At 44.3% G+C, this 17,177-nt stretch overlaps 1 protein-coding gene across 1 annotated transcript in view; it reads left to right on the top strand.

Annotated features, from left to right (window-relative positions):
• THNSL1 (threonine synthase like 1) overlaps positions 1 to 16,714 on the top strand; it is a 46,260-nt gene extending 29,546 nt beyond the window's left edge. The window contains exon 2 of the mRNA XM_078663437.1: positions 13,176 to 16,714. Coding sequence (XP_078519563.1) covers positions 13,176 to 15,421 — 2,246 coding nt within the window. The 3' untranslated portion in view covers positions 15,422 to 16,714. The remainder of the gene's footprint in view (positions 1 to 13,175) is intronic.
• The last annotated feature ends 463 nt before the right edge of the window (positions 16,715 to 17,177 follow it).

Raw genomic sequence — 17,177 nt, 5'->3', positions numbered from 1 at the left:
GTGCAAAAGAAAGCAAAAGGTAAAATGGCGTTTAAACTTATAATAAGCTCATGCTAACTTAACACTGTATGAATGCAAGGCTCAGCCCTACTACAAGGGCAGTTTTTATAAAGTGCTTGTGCTCCTTTCACAACCACATATATTTGTTAAAAAAAATTGCGACTGACATTCACTTTACCTCCTTTTGTGTATATCTATCGTCTATGAGGAGGATGAGGTAAGGTTCAGTTCTTCTCCCCCTTCCTCCAGTGCACACTATATTTAGCACGGCCGCTGAGCCGTAGGGGATTTTAGTCCTTAGGTGTCCTGTTGGGCACCACACGTATTAGTGGAAAACATAGAGTGTGTGCTGTTTTTGAACACTTCCGTAGCTTATCATGGCATTGGACCAAGGCCTCGCATTCGATGAGGCAGTTTTGGAGATCCTGGCAGGACCCTCATTTTTAGGAGAGACAACTATTAACCAAGTCCTCTCCCAAGGGGAAGGGTGGGACACTCTAATTGAACTTCGAAAAACACATGTTAAGGCCATCCTACATGGTGCCATCTTACGGAATGCTACCCGAGGGGTTTATAAAAACCAACAAACCCCTCATCTTTAAGAAAGAGCCCTCTTTTAGGAAAGACTGGTCATTGGTTGCATGGAAATGCACCAGAGCTTGGTTAGTTTTAATTATAACCAAAGCATAGAAGATTGCAGATACCCTGCTTATCCAGATACAGAGCAGTGAGCAGGGGCTGAAGGCAAGTTTGGCCTTGATCACATATACAAAGTAACTTGAGGAGACTAATAAAGAGATCAGGTAGTTTAAGTTACAGAATGACTTGAAGAAGTTCTCAAAAGACCAGATTTATCCATATACCACAGACAAATTTGTAGAAAGAAAAATGGAAGATGCAAAGAAAGGGCAACAGAGAGGACGTAGAAGTTCTGACTCTATGAGCTCAAACAGTGATGGTAGTGAGTTTAATAACAGTCCAAGGAGAAGGGGAAGAGGCAGAGGCAGAGGACAGTATCAAGGCCCTGGACTCCACTATAACCCAGTGTAACAGAATTACTCAGGACAAGGATTTGGGTGGCCACTTATGTACCAACCATACCCACCCATGCAGGGTCCCAATAACAACCCACATTTTCCGCAGACACCAGGTCCCCCTTTTTTAGGCGGAGGCAGGGGCAGAGGCAGGGAAAAGCAAAGGACACGGGGGTGTCCAGTGGGAAGACCTGAACCATAGGGTGACCAGGAGCATGGGACAGGAAGGATCCCTCACCAGGGACCAGCAGTGAGGAAATCTAGTGACAAATCACACGGAGACCAACTGACAACTCCCCAACAGACATTGCTAAATAAGGGACTGGGGTTTATCTCTACTAACACCTTGGACAATTTCAGATTGCGTCAGGAGCTTTCAGACTTCTTTAGGTCTGTGAGACTGAAAGTCTTTTTTGAGGGCTGTAAAGAAAGATTTGAGAATAGAGGTGACACCAATTTTCACCCCAATGGGCTCCACACTCCCACTAGAAGTCATCACGTTTGAGAAAGCAGTCATTCATGACATTGAATAGCTGGGTAAAACACAGACCCATCCCTTTAGGAAAATCACAAAGCAGAGAAAGGGGCCCTGGATGAACTCAAAAAGAATCCTGAGTTGGTCATCAAGCCTGTTGATAAGGGTGGGGCAATAGTTATCCACACTAGAACAGCGTATGATCAGGAATGCCAGAGACTATTGGGGGATGAAAGGAACTATAAGGTCCTCCCGAGAGATCCTACACCTGATTTAAGAAGAGAAATTTCCACCGTAATAGAGGAAGCATTGAGCAATGACTGGATCGCGGAACATGAGGCCAGTTTTTTGCAGCAAAAGGATCCTATCACACCTGCATTCTACATATTACCCAAAGTACATAAGGCCACAAGACCACCTCCAGGTAGACCAATCGTTGCTGGCATTGGTTCTATCTTGAATCTTTGTCACAATTTTGTGACTTCTTTTTCAAACCTTTGGTTCAGATTAGAATTGCTTACCTCAAAGACAGCACTGAGGTTCATAACCTTCTAAGTGATATGGACTTCAACCCTGATGAGGAATACTTGGTGGGATTAGACATAGAATCCCTGTATACCAATATTCCTTAACTAGAAACTTTATGGGTGGTAGAAGAGTTACTCTGTGAACACGACTGGAAATACCAGACCACCAGGCCCTTTATTTTACATCTGGTGGAGATAGCACTCACGAAAAACTTATTTGAGTACATGGGAACACACTACTTACAAATCCATGGTACTTCAATGGGGAGTGTGTATGCGCCATGCTTGGCGGGGCTGTATGTTGCTGCTTTTGAGCAGAAACGCATTTTTGATGCAGGGAACCCATGGACTCACAACATCTGTGTCTGAAACGTTTTAGAGATGATGTCCTCCTCATATGGAGAGGTAATGAAGAGTCTATAACAGAGTTCATGCAATGGCTCAACAGTCGTAACACTTTATTGCATTTTACTACTACTATCACCAAGGAGGGCTTTCCTTTTTTGGACTTAGTAATTTTTCTGCGTGGAGGGTAACTATCTAGAAAAGTCCACCACAAACCTACAGATAAAAATGGTCTGCTCCAGTTTGGGAGTTTCCACCCAAAATCCCTCAGGGAAAATCACCCAGTGGGCCAGTTCCTGCGTCTTCGCAGAAACTGCTCAGAACCAGAGAATTTCAGGGAAGAAGCTGTCCTTCTCTCTGAAAAAATGAATAACAGAGGTTACCCTAGGCGAGTGGTACATAGGGCACAGAAGAGGGCATGGACCTGCCAGAGAGATGCCCCGTTGGAGAAAGTAGAGGCCTGAGAAGAAAAACACCATCTGCGCCACAACATTTAACACAGCCTCTACTGCAATAAAACGTATCATCTTGAAACATTGGCAAATACTGAACTCCAGTGGCCTCCACCTCGAGAAACCATTGTTCTCCTTCACGAGAGGTTTGAACATCAGGGATCATTTGGTCCACTCTAGAGTACAAAACAGCCCCCGGGGGGATCCTCTGGGAGCCTGGGATCTCCCACCAGTCACAGGTCACACGCGCTGTGGCTGATGTGACGTATGTAGGTTGACCACCAACAGTAAGAATGTTGATGTGGGCCTTAGTCATCTGTGGGAACAGCGAGTGCACACCAATTGCAACTCCTGAGGAAAATGATATTTTGCCTGACCAAATATGACCAAATATGTCCTCTACATATACCCTATGTTACATGTCATGTGCATGTCACCCATGCATATTTCCCGTAGTGGCCTGAATCACTAGGCCTCTGCAAACATGTCCTGCAAGTCAAGTCATCAAGTCTCCCAAAGGTTAAGTTAGCATAAGGCCCATGTATTTGCATTTTGCATTGTGCTCTTTTAAATAAATATCGTACTGGTTGAGCCTGAAACCACTTTCTGAATTAATGTTTTCATGACTCCTGACACACTGAAGCTGCAGTTTTATCCCTCTGACCTCGCATACTTCTAGCTCAGCCGCAAGAAGCCCAGTAAGGGTTGCCAAGACAGTATATTTTGCTTAACAGTTATCTGCCTGCCCGGTGAGGAAAAGTAAACAGAACCCGTCCGAGGGAGATAGGCCTAGCCATTCTGTCTCCATTGAAGTAAATCACAGTGCTTGCACCCATAGAAAGCTCATGCAATGAACGAATAAATATGCCCTCTCTGTCTTTTAGTGACAAACAACCTTTTCTTCAGATAATACATCCCCTGACTCTAGATATCAGTTGTACTAGATGTGCTGGTCGCCTTGACATAAGAGATCTCTCTGCTAGGTTGTAAGTCAGCCTCCACCCAGTTACACGTCAATTGCACGTCATGTTCAAAGTTGCACAATTAGGGCACAGTTCGAGCTGGTCATGCAAACTCCTCCTCTGTGTACCACCCACCTATGACACCTACCTATCACACACCTATGACTCATCAAGTGTACACCCACATGTTCTTATCTCATTTTCTGTCTTGCGCCTGCTCCTATGTACAAGGAGTAAAAAGTATATATATGATGTTTTGTTATTAAATGATTAGAAGACTCTTCCTGAACCTCTGTGGTGATGGAACATATTCTCCCTTTGACTCGAGTTATTGGAATAAAGCCCATTTTAACTCAGATACCACGGACTCTGCTTCTCACTTGATGCATGCTAATTGTTAATGACTAGAAATTCAGCCAGGGTAATTATTTATTTACCACACTCCACTAATGTCATCTATATAATCATGTGTCCCTGTGGCCTGATTTATGTGGGTATGATGTGTAAAAAGGTCAAAGTGAGAATAATGGAGCACAGGAGCAACATTCGCTGTGCTTGGACCACTACACGTCTCACATTACACTATGTGGAGATGGGCCATATTGTTGAGGACATCTATTGGACCTTGTTGGATAAACCTTTTATCTCACCCAACACGAGGGACCCCTCACGTACCCTGTTCATATGTGAACAGAAGTGGGTCTACAGAATTCGCAGTCTTGAGACAGGGCTCAATGATGACATCCCATGGACAACTCTGGGGAGGTCATAGGTCTTTCTTCACTACCCTGCAGCTCAACCTGCTAAATTGCTCTTCTATTACATCTTGAGGGCTCATGGTTTCACCATTTACAACTTATTCTAAGTCTCCCAATACGTGTCACCGGATAGTTGAATCATTCTGTATTCACGGAGGATTTGCGTTCTGGAATCGTAGTGCATCATTTATACCCCACACTCACCTTGGGGCTTGCTGATACCCACTAGGTCCGATTTGACATTGATGCCGGAGACCTTGTCCACGCTGCCTCTTTGTAGACATGTCCCTGAAATAATGAAAACATTTTTTTTATTTCTTATCTTGCCCGTTTCGCCATACTTAATCATTATCCCCATCGGGTTGTAAGACTTCTTTGGATTTACTTGGCTTGACGCTACTTTCTAGCACCTTGTGACACGTAGGTCAGTGCTCTAGTAGTTTCTGCACTACATGCCACGGGGTGCATGACATAACACAAAGCGTCCACGTGACGGAAAGTGGTTGTACTTCTATGGACACCGGTCCTCCACAAATCTGTGTATCTTCACGGCACTTGGAGAGACCGACGAGGTGGAGGCTGACCACCCTTGATGAATTAAGGAGAAATGGGGGGTGGTGGTCTTTTAAAACAGAGGCAGTTGGGTGCATTTGTATCAGGATGGTGTACATGAGAAGTCTATCGCTCTTGCGCTGATGTGATGACTGATACTTTGTACTACTTAGCCACAGCACCTCTGAATACTGACATCATTTTGGATAATAGTGTCCCAGAATATTATATATACTCTGTAGGTAGGAACACTTACTCTACAACCATTTCAACTCACGGTGTGACTACAGTGGTTCGCCTTCTACTCCCATGCCAGTTCTAGCGCTGATCATAATAAACTCGGTAAGGTGTGCCGAGTGAAGGGACATGTATGACACAGGGAGACCACTTTTAATGATATGCCTAAAGCTAGGAGTACGATTTGGGGCACGGTGCCACCACATCTTGTTTGTACGGATGTGTTCTTTTTCTAGCATGGATATTGAAGCACATTATATTTTGGATGTATGTCACTCACAATTTGTGATCTTGATATATATTCTAGAGAGGCCCATTGTTGAGCGTGTGTTATTTGTGATTTATAAAACACCCCAGTCGCACCTAATGGATTCTTTTTATGTAGTTCAGCACTGTGAGCACAAACGTTGCACTTTATTTTTTTGTATATACTGATGTATCACTGTACAGATTGCTTTCACTGTTTTTATTCTTTCCATTTACAGTTACCATCTGATGATTAGTGTACTAGAATGCTCCAGACTTACAGGTGGAGTAATACTTAGTACAGTGTTTATACTAAAGGAGATTTTAATAGCTGGAGAAGTAGCATGGGGATCCTGTTTGTCCTGACGAAAGCCTGTTAAAGAATCGGAACCCGGCAGAAACATGTTGACCTCTATGCAGAACGGAGGGGTGGTGAGAACATAATTCACTCACACCAGCACCATCCAAGGGTATTTTCATACCCTTTTTTATATCTGACTAGGGAATCGAGGAATAAAACTATTATGACGATATCTCTTAGTTTTAATCACTTTATATCTGCACATATGTAGGATCCTTTTTATTTCTTGTCTCTACCTGTTTGTATTGTCTACCCCTCCCTATTGCTCCGCCTCTAGCATTGGTATGCACAGAGGCATTCAGTAGCAGCCATATGATGAAGCATGCCACAACTTGTTGTGGGTGAGGGCAGTTTTTATAAAGTGCTTGTGCTCCTTTCGCATACTACATATATTCATAAAAAATAAATTTGACTGATATTCACCTTACCTCCTTTTGTGTATATCCATGTCTGAGGCCAAAGTTCCACCCTTGTACAAACTTTCTGGGACCGCTCTGAAAACAGGTGGAGTGCTGCCTCCGGTTGTGGAGATCCCAGTGAAACTGACTAGACTCCTAGCCACCCTGGAAACATGAGGACGACCAAACATTGCCAAGATACACACTACAGCACAAGAAACCATAGGTAATGGATCGTGGGAACCTAGCCAGAAAAAGTCTTATAGGCTTATCCACTACTCTTCTGCAGTGCTGCACTGATCACAGCAAGACGAGACATTGCTCGGGCCTGGGTTGCGGAGACGCACCTTCCGTTTACCAATGGGAGAAAGGTATGGACTGGTGTATGCAGGTGGAATGCATGGTATCTGATGGCAGAGGTTGTTCCAGGAAATTTGCTAAAGGATGCAGTCCCTGGGAAGAATACAGGCGCCTTGGTGGCTGACCGACAGCAAATTGAAACAGGTGATTGTGCTAGAGAACCACACTGTATTTTAATATCGATACTGTATTATGTCACTGTCAGAAGTTTCTTTTATGTTACTACAGAAAACAATAAAAAAAATTAAAAAACAGTAAAGGTTAGTTTGTTGTTATGGAGAGTCAAGTATACCTTTTATTCAGAATTGATGATCTTTTTATTTATCTACCTACTATTTTATCTCCTGACTAACCTGCTGTGCTTGATTTATTGATTTCTGTTTTAAGAACTTTTAAAGATATGGGTTAAAGCAAAGGATTAGTGACAAGTCAGGTTCAGTGACGTAGCATAGATTTCAAATCCCTTAAGCTCAAAGTCATCACCTAATTCAGTGGTACAAGTACAATTCCTACAAATTACCATTCAGATCTTTTATATCATACGTGGTGATTAAATAGTTTTAATTGTGTGCAGTGATTCAAATGAAACACTGAAGGGACCCGATTCTCATTTAATGCTTGAACTTAAAGTTAAACTATGGGAGTATATTTCAATGTCAATTTCTGACTCAAGGGGCATTTATATTCTATTGATTTCCCGGTACTAGTTTCAGTTTCCTGAAGGACTACTTCTGAAATACTTTTGTGAATTATAAGTTCTTTCTGTGACAGAATATTTGTCTGTATAGTTGTGACAAATATACCATTTACACCTACTTTTTAGGTTAAGAAGTGGAAGTGTTGCAGATGTTTGAGACTAGCTGCATGTCAAAACAGAGACTGAAAAAAAATCTAACGTATTATCAAAAACCTAAAATAGACTTAAAACCTCTATGGCCAAACAACTACCTTGTGGGAAGTCTCTATACAGAAACTTCAACCAGTGTTAAACTCCGGCCATATTCACTCCCCATTTATTGTGTAGCCTAGTTAATTTACTATTTTAAATCCATAGAATATGTGGGGGGGAATTGATTGTCTATGAGTTTAGATGTTGGTACATAATTTTGTCAGGGGATTTTTATGTATGATAAATACTTGTGCTGAAGAAGATATAGTCTATTATTCAGCCATTGTCTTCAGAAGCTATCTTTCAGAATAACCAAACTGTTACAACGCTGTAAGGGTTCCCAATATTTGCAATGGCGTTTCTGCAAATTTTCCCCTGTTGTAACTGAAAAGAAATGACATCCAATCTCAATAATACAATGAACATTTGGTACTTGTTCAAAGGGTGGCAAAAGCTTTGTAAATCATTCTTTTAGTTAGAGGGTGGAGCTTGCATGGCTCCAACATGGCTGCGGGTCCCTAGATCTTCTGCGACCCAGCTTATTATCCTGCAAAATCCTTGCGCCCATCGCTTAATTCCTGATCCCCTTTTTCCAGGGTTTATCCTTTGGAGCCCCGCTGGACCTAGTGAGGCTGTGGCGTTGGCTGAGAATGGACGGATTGGCTTGCTATTGAGGAAGCGGCCTGTAGAGCTTGGGCTGCGGCTGGCTCCCGGAAGACGTGACGTGACTGGGCTGAAGGCTGTAGCCGGCCAGTGGAGACGAGCACAGCCCAAGAGCAAGTAGGAGGACCCAGCTGAGCAGGGTGGCGTGATGGTCAGTTTGAGAGACCATGACCTCGCCTGCCTGAGAGGCGTGTTGTAGTGATGGCCTCTCCTAGCCAGTCCACTGTCGTCCAGTCCGGCCATGCGGAGGATGGGTGGCTGGGCCTGGCGTAACCCTGTCGCGTGGACGGGTCGGCTGAAAGCACGACCTGTAGGGCCTGGAGTGGCTTCCCCGAAGGGCTTGCTGGGAAGTGCCCTCTTGCCCGATGCTGCAGACATCTATTTGCTTTTGCCCGGTCGTGCCCAGCCTTGCGGTAGAGTGCGCCAGAAGACATCTGGAGCTCCCGCAACTTATTTCTTCAACCTTGGCCAGCACCGCTGGAAGCCCTACACCTTGGAAATTACTTTGCAAAAACACTGACTGATGACACTTTGCATACGATCGGGTGAATCTAGTAAGCCATAGAGCCTATATATTGCTACGCTGGGGCATTCCCATCATTGTTGGCGGGGAATTCAGATTTGTACTTGGAGGAGCACGCTTGTATATGACATACACCTTGTTCTACAGCTGAGCTAGATTTTGAGAATATGGTGTTATAGTCCACTGGTGCCAAGAACGTCGCAGAGGTGTTGGCAGAGCCTGACCTTGGTACTCATTATAGTGTAGCTTGATGGTGAGCAAGATAGACAAATCCCAACCAATGCTCCAGTTTGACCATGATAAACTCCTAGCACAGAGAAATGGACCCTGGTCCTTTCGAATCTGGTTCGAAGCCCAGTGACCCCACAGTGGACTCTGACCTGAAGCAAATATTGGCAGCGATGCAGTGGAGCTTGTCCAAGATTGACGGTAAAATTGATGTCCTCTCCTTCCGTATAGACAGAATGATGGACAGGCTCGATAAACACACTGCGCGACTTGATACCATAGAAAAAAAGAGTATTGGATGCAGAAGATGTATTACTTCTGAGTCGAGTGCTTGCACCAAAATGGATAGGCTGCTCCACAATCTTCAGGCTAAATCGGAGGACTTGGAAGCCTGCTCCAGGCAAAATTATGTGAGGATCACAAGTATTGCAGAAAATAATAATATCAGTAGCATGGAGCAATACGTGGAACAATTCTTGATCGTGCTACTGGGCAGATCAACCTTCTCTTTTATCTTCACTAGATCCTAGGCCCATCCCGGGAGCCATCCCACGACCAGTCATTGCTCGCCTTTTGAACAACAGGGACCGCAGCGCTGCAAAAGGCCGGAGAACTGAAATGGCTACGTTATGAGGACATGGAGCTGTCCCTTTACCCCAATTTTACTCCGGTGCAGGAAGCTTGCAGGCAATTCATCCCAATCAAGAGGAAACTTATGGAGCTGCACCTAGAGTATAGCATGATGTACCATGCCAAGCTGCATATCATATTGGAAGGAAAGTCATTTTTCTTCACTGACTCGAAACAGGCTCTACAGTTCATCAAACAGAAGGAGAACGCCTGCCCTCCAAAGGGATCACCTGGATCATCTAATAGAGGGAGGATGACATTTTGGACGCTGAGGAGGAATTGGCTGGTGCGTCCCCTTTCATCAGTGATTGAAGTAGGTTACTTACAGCTCACATGCAATGGGAACCCTCATGTGACCCTGTGCCTTTGCTGGTGGGTTGGGGATCTCCAGGTTCCTGCTTCTATCCATGAGTACGGCCTGTTCTGGCATGGATGGCTTGGGGATGCTTTCAGTGAGCGCTTTAGTATGATTTATGCAATGTGACATCGGTAAGACTGCATTTGTCTCGTGGTCTGTTGGACTTCAACCTGGGATCATTTCTGTACTACAGGGAATCCTCGTTTTGATTCAGCATGATGTATTCTGTAATATCACAAGTTGTCGTTTCATAACAGTGTATCTGGCATGTTAGTCATAAAGGGGAAAATGTGCAACTAACAATTCTTCTTCAGAGCGATGGGTGCACTGTTGTAGTACACATGTTATTTTCCTAGCTGGGTGTAAGATGCAGTTGATAACCGGCAACATCCTCCCAATGTGGTCTCCACACCTTGCAGAATCTATTTTTTTTCTATTTTCTTGGGTTTGGTGGTCTTGGGAGGGGGTGGGCTGGTAATCTACTATGCTTAGTTAGGGGTCGGGTGGGTGTATTACTAGTTGAGGGTAATGTTTCCTTGTTTACCTTGGTTGGGTCGTCTGCTTGCATATCTGATTACAGGAAGAGTGTCCTGGGTGACGAGGAGCGAGTTTTAAACAATCATAGGAAAATCCGCAAGGTAGTGGCGTATCTCAGGCAATATAAAGTGGATATTTCCATTTTGCAGGAAACCCACTTGGCGCCAAACTGTGGGTTGCTGTCACAGCATGGGTTACAGGGTCACTTTTGTTCTGCAAGCTTCACTTCACATGCCCGGGTTGTACTTGTATGGGTAAACAATAGACCAGGAATTACATTGCAAGAGGTTTGTATTGACCTAGAGGGCAGGTTTGTTTTCTCCCGCTGCCATCACAGTGGGTTGGCAATGCTGATGGTGGGTGTATATGGTCCAAATTATGATAATCCACAATTGCATCATTCCCTTGAATCTAGTCTCTTCCAGTGGGGTGGCTTGCCTCCGATCTGGTGGGTGCGGGGGGATTTCAATAGCGTTTTGGATCCGGAGCATGATTGTTCTAAAGGTCCACCTAACCGCTTCTCTGCCGCCGCTAAGGCGATCTTGGGCATCATGGAGCAATTGGGCTTACTCCACATATGGAGGCATAGGTTCCCAGATGGTACGGGGTTTACATATTATTTAGCTACCCTACGCTCGTTTATAATCCGGTTAGCCTGGGCCGGTAAACAACCTAGGGTCAAGTGGAACATTCTTACTCTGCCTATAGATATGGGGGAGTTGAATGCCCCAGAGCTTAAGATATACTATAGAGCAGCCCAAAGTTTGCATGCACACTTTTGGCTTCACAGCTCGCATAATTTGCTGCATCTGTACATCGAGAGGAACGCGACCTCCCCCTTTCCCTCTCTTAAACTCTGTTATGCGACCCTGTAAGACAGTGCACCTGATTCACTCAACAATTCATGCCTGGCACCTGTTGTACTCCCCTTATGTGATGTTTGAATGGTGCTCGTAGTTCCTGGTTGGCAGGGAGGAAGGTGTGATATGGGCATTACATGCTCTGGGAATGGATACGAGGGTGATCTCTTTCATGATGGGGTGGCATGATACTGTGAAGCTGTCTTGGGGGGAACTCAGTCACCATCTCCCCTCACTTTTTTCCAATACCAAAGAGTCCCTCATACGCTGCGAGATGTATTGGGAGAGGACTTGCAGGAGCCCTCAGAAATACTAGCACTCTCCTCTTAATACAATCAACTACCCCATTGAAATTGGTTTATACATCTACGCTTTCACGCAGGAGGCCTGCTCCGACTAACACATGAATCGAATGGCAGATGGATATTGGCAGGAAGATCGATGATAAGTGCTGGCAATACTGTTGCCTCGTCCACTTTAAATATGTTAGTGTATGTTACGCTCCTCAGAGACTATATAGATATGGGTTGCAAGACTCTTCGGAATGTCAGCGTTGTTGTGCACAGGATGCTGCCTTTATACACACTGCATGGTACTGCTCCGCTCTCCTGACTTTTTGAGAAACTTTTTTCCATGAACTAGGGACTATTACTGGCTTTTCTTGGGATCCTGACCCCTTGCTTGCGTTTTTGGGATTTGATAAAGTCGTAAATAGAAGAGTAAGAAAACTGTGGCCATGGGGCTACTCCTTGCTAAGCGCCGCGTGGCGATGTGCTGGGCACGGGGCCTGTCCCCACACTGCAGGATTGGCATGCAGGCATAGTCTACTGTAATACTCAACAAATTTGTATGGCGATTTGTTACCCCCGCAGGCTCTCCCCAAGAGTTTTTGGGGCCCGTATCAAATGTACTTGGTGAGCAAGGAGATGGGTGAAACAACAGTAGGGGCAAGCTAACAATCTCCCTTGAACCTGTATTTGTTGAGATATTTACTGATTCTAATCCAGGGTCCCACTGTGATTTAGGAAAGTATATGTAAGTGGTGACAGCTCTTTCCTTTATTATATGTACCTATTGCATACCTTGCCCTCTAGTGTGGGACCTAATGGATATTTGTGAATACTGCACCAGTCCTTGTCACTCTATTAAGATGTATTATTTACACTGCTATGAATGATGTAACCAGCCTTATGATGATGTTTGCATAATTCGACCTAATAAATAAAAATAAAAAATACAAATCATTCTTTTAGTTCTTTAATCCTTTTGCATAGTTGGCCGAATGTGTTACCAGCAGAATTAATAAGATTGGAATCACAAGAATCTAGTGACAAGAAACCCACATTTCTCCACTTTCTTACACAGTAAGGAACTTCTTAACAATACAAATTGCAATAGTATAATGGAGTAGATAGATACAGAGATTAACAGTCTTCTGCCATGTGTCGGCATGTCCCTGAGGAGAATATGTAGCTGTTCTTCTAGTCCAAGTGGGCATTGACATGAACTAAGTTATGTACAAGGCACAAAATATATGTTTGTTGTGACAATTGCCCGTAAAACATTCTAAAACTCTAAAGACAGTTACAAAAAAACATCCTAAAAAACACAAATGTAATCCCGCCTGAATCTAAACCATCTTTAAAACACTGCCTAACAAAAAACATGAATTGTGCAATTCCTACTGCTAACATCCATAAAACGCACAATCTGTGTTTTTTTGTACAACAATAAAATTATACACGTATTTTGTAGTAAAACATTTTTCTCTTTTTTTCAGTGATCAAAAAGAGGCAGCATCAGTTACGTCATATTGTCCAGGGTCCGCTTCTGAAGCAGACAGCATGGAATTCTGCGGATTCCAGGCCTTTTAAGTCGACCTTCCCGAGCCCCTCAGCACATCCTTTCATGATGAAGTCATGGCGCTCAATCCATCACTCAGTTATTGGAGACCGGAACCTCGTTCTTATGGGACCGCCTGGTGCAGGGAAAACAACAATAGGAAGACTCCTTGGTCAGAGACTGGGCTTTCCGGTAATAGACGTGGACGATGATGTCCTTGAAAAGGATTGGAATATGAGTGTTGCAGAAAAATTGCAGGATGTTGGTAATGAGCAATTTTTGGAGGAGGAAGGAAAAGCCCTTTTGAAATTGTCAGCATCTGGAAGTGTCATTTCTCTTTCTGGGTCGAATCCAATGCACTCTGCTAGCATGGAGCACTTGAAGAAAAATAGCATTGTTGTTTATCTCGATGTCCATGCTGGAGAAATAGTTGACCGACTGGAAGTCATGAAAGTCGATCGCATTATTGGACAGAGTTCGGGGACTTCAATGGGAGACATCCTTCAGCACCGTAAGCAGTTCTATAAAAAATGGCATGATTTCCGTGTCCTTTGTGAAGGTGGTGAAGCTCCAGATGCCATAGCAGAAAAGGTTCTTGATGGAATTAAGAGATACGAAAACTCAGCATCAGAAACATTCACTTCAACGCGGAGCATTTGTCGTGAAGAACCCAAGACAGATTCTGCCAAGACTTTCAGCGAGGTTATTGTGGATGGGTTAGCCTCTGATGGTGGGCTCTTTGTCCCCGATCGAGGAGTGCCAAAATTAACTAAGGGAGAGTGGATGCGGTTAAGGGGGGTAGATTACATTGAAAGGGCACAAGTTATTTTTGAAAGGTGCATATCTCCTCTTGACATACCAGCAGTCAAGCTTGGAGAAATGATTGAGCAAGCATATGGCAAAAACTTTGCTTGTAGTCAAATTGCACCGGTTAGGCATTTGATGGGGAACCAATTTCTCCTTGAGCTATTCCATGGACCAACTGCGTCATTCAAGGATTTAGCACTGCAGATATTGCCACAGATGTTTGCTTATTGTGTCCCAAGAACATGTAACTCTCTGATCCTCACTGCAACCTCTGGAGACACAGGCAGTGCGGTCTTGGATGGCTTTAATCGTCTCAATGACATTGACAAGCAGAGGATTGCCGTGATTTCACTGTTTCCTGAAAATGGAGTCAGCCCGATTCAAAAGTCCCAGCTTATAGGCTGTCAGAGTGATAATGGGTTTTCAGTAGGTGTCAAATCAGATTTTGATTTTTGCCAGAAAACTCTAAAACACATGTTAACAAATTCAAATTACATTGGTTTCTTAGCAGCAGAATATGGAACAGCTTTAAGTACAGCAAATTCTATTAACTGGGCTCGGCTCATTCCCCAGGTGGTCTACCATGCATCTGCCTACCTTGATCTTGTTAACCAGGGCTTCATTAATTTTGGAAATCCTATAGATGTTTGCATTCCAACAGGAAACTTTGGTAACATATTATCAGCTATATACGCCAAACTGATGGGAATTCCTATCCGAAAATTTATTTGTGCTTCCAATCAGAACAATGTTCTGACGGAGTTCATTAAAACAGGGCTTTATGATTTAAGGAACAGGAAACTAATACTTACATCTTCCCCTGCAATAGACATTCTCAAGTCTTCGAATCTTGAAAGATATGTGCACTTAATTTCCAACGGAGATGGAACACTTGTCAAGCAGTTATATAGTCAGCTTGATAGTCAAGGCCACTTTCAGTTACCAAATGATTTGCTTGCAAGGCTTCAGAAGGATATAGTAGCTGATTGGTGCTCCGAGGAGGACTGTTTGGCTGCTATCCATTCTGTGTACGCCAGTTCAGGCTATATATTGGACACACACACTGCTGTGGCTAAAGCTGTTGCCGATCGACTGCAGGACAAGACGTGTCCTCTTGTTATCGCAAGCACAGCCCATTATTCCAAGTTTGCACCTACTATTTTGAAAGCGCTGCGCATTTCGGAGATAAAGCAAAATCCGTTAAGCCAGCTTCACTTATTGCATTCTTTGAAAGCACTGCCTCCCGCACATGCCACCTTGTTAAACACATTGAAAAAAGCGGCGGAACATAAACCTCAGGTATTCGCTGCTGATCAGAATATCCTGATGGACCACATTGAAACCACCATACACAATCTATTCTGTAGAGTTCGCTGACTCTGGATGAGGCCATTTGTGCACTTGTGGTTTCCACTTGCAACTGTACCATTTCAGGATTGATATATTTTGCATAGTTCTGGTTTCAAAATGTTCTCTACTTTCAGCACTCTTTTCTCTTCCTTCATAGATTGAAATCAGCTTTTGAAAATGAACCATAACGAAGGGTAGAATGTTGACCGTGGTTAATAACAGCCAGTATACCAGGGTGGCCTGATAGATATGTTTCTGTTGTGATGCAGCATGTGAAGGAAGCTGCATAATTTGGATAATATCTGTGATGTTTGTTCAATGTTTATAAAATGAAAACCATACATAATCAAGTTATAGATGTTATGATTCAAATATTCTTTTCTCTTCTAAAGCTTGTTGATATAGAAACCATTACCTTAGAAAAGGCCATTGTACCTTTTAAGTTACTCTTCAAAGCAATGTCTCCTACTCTCTACTAGTGTTTGCCATTGTTGCCCAGTTCCTCTTTATTCCCAATTTGTTGATATAATTCCACCTCGAGGTGAAGGTCACTAATTACCTTTGTAGTGAATAAAATGGAGTGTCACTTGTGGATGGGACACACTGACCGTTATGTGCATGCCACATTGTATTCACTGCCCCCCAGCATTCGAAGTGACCCAGCTGACTCCTTACCATAGACAGAGCCTCCACACCATGCCTATTGATGTTGCCCCATTGCCTATACTTTGTACTATTTGAGTGCACATGGATCTTAAGAACCATCTCACTGTCAGCCATTGATACTAGTGTAACCCCACTAAACTCACCCCCACCTCCATTAGCTGGGACAAAGTCCTCCCTCAGCACTATGTTAGCCACCTCTGGAATCATTCCTCTAGTGGGAGGTGGTGCTCTTTTTGGACACTTAGGAACCCATATGTAGTGGCAATACTCAAAGCACTCATAGCGCAAAGTACTCATAGCTCCCGGGAGTCTTGAGTCAGAGAAATTTTTCTTCTGGTGGCCAGATTGGGAATGAGAACTAGACCCTTTCCCCTGCCAGTTGTTTTGGGGCCCTCTACAGAACTCTGTCTTTTTTTTATCTCCCCCCTTCCTCTTCTGGTAGGAACCCTGACCACCTGTCCCATGATGCCTTCTTGGACACTCTGGTGCTGACCCAGATGCCTGCCTCCTCAGCAAGTTTCATAGGGTCAATTAACCTGCTATCAACCAGGTGTTGGTGCTGCTCTAGAAAACAAGTATCAAGCATTTGCTCCTTTAAAATTAAGTTGTGCAGCCCTGAATAATCATCAGCCTTGCTGCACCTTACCCAGCCCTTCAGTTACCTGCTGGTATGATCCAGGAAATCCACCCATGTGTGTGATGAGATCTTGAGGTTGCCCTTGACTCTGAGCCTATACCTCTGAGGGGTCAGCCCAAACTTACTACCTAGGATTACCAATTGCGCGCCGAAGGCAAACCCGTCTACGCCCGTCCGCGCCCAGCACCAGGACCCCTGGCCCCCGACGATGCCACTCCACGCGACGAACGTACGACGCCACAACCCTCAACGCACTCCACGCCGGCCGGAACCCCGCCTGCCATCGAGCCACCCCGAGACGCACCCACGGACACTTCACCTGCCAAGCCTGCAAATTCGCCTGCCTCCGAACCGGCACCGCTCCCGCCAAGCCGGGAACCAGCAGCAACCACCTCAAGTGCATCCTGCTCAACACCCGCTCCGTCCACAGACACGCCGTCAAACTCTGGAACCTCCTCGACACAACCTCACCAGACGTCG

The sequence above is a fragment of the Lissotriton helveticus genome, chromosome 10 (assembly GCF_964261635.1).
Source record: "Lissotriton helveticus chromosome 10, aLisHel1.1, whole genome shotgun sequence".
Taxonomy (NCBI): Eukaryota; Metazoa; Chordata; class Amphibia; order Caudata; family Salamandridae; genus Lissotriton; species Lissotriton helveticus.
Note: the sequence above shows the minus strand (reverse complement) of the source record. Positions and strands in the feature narration are given on the sequence as shown.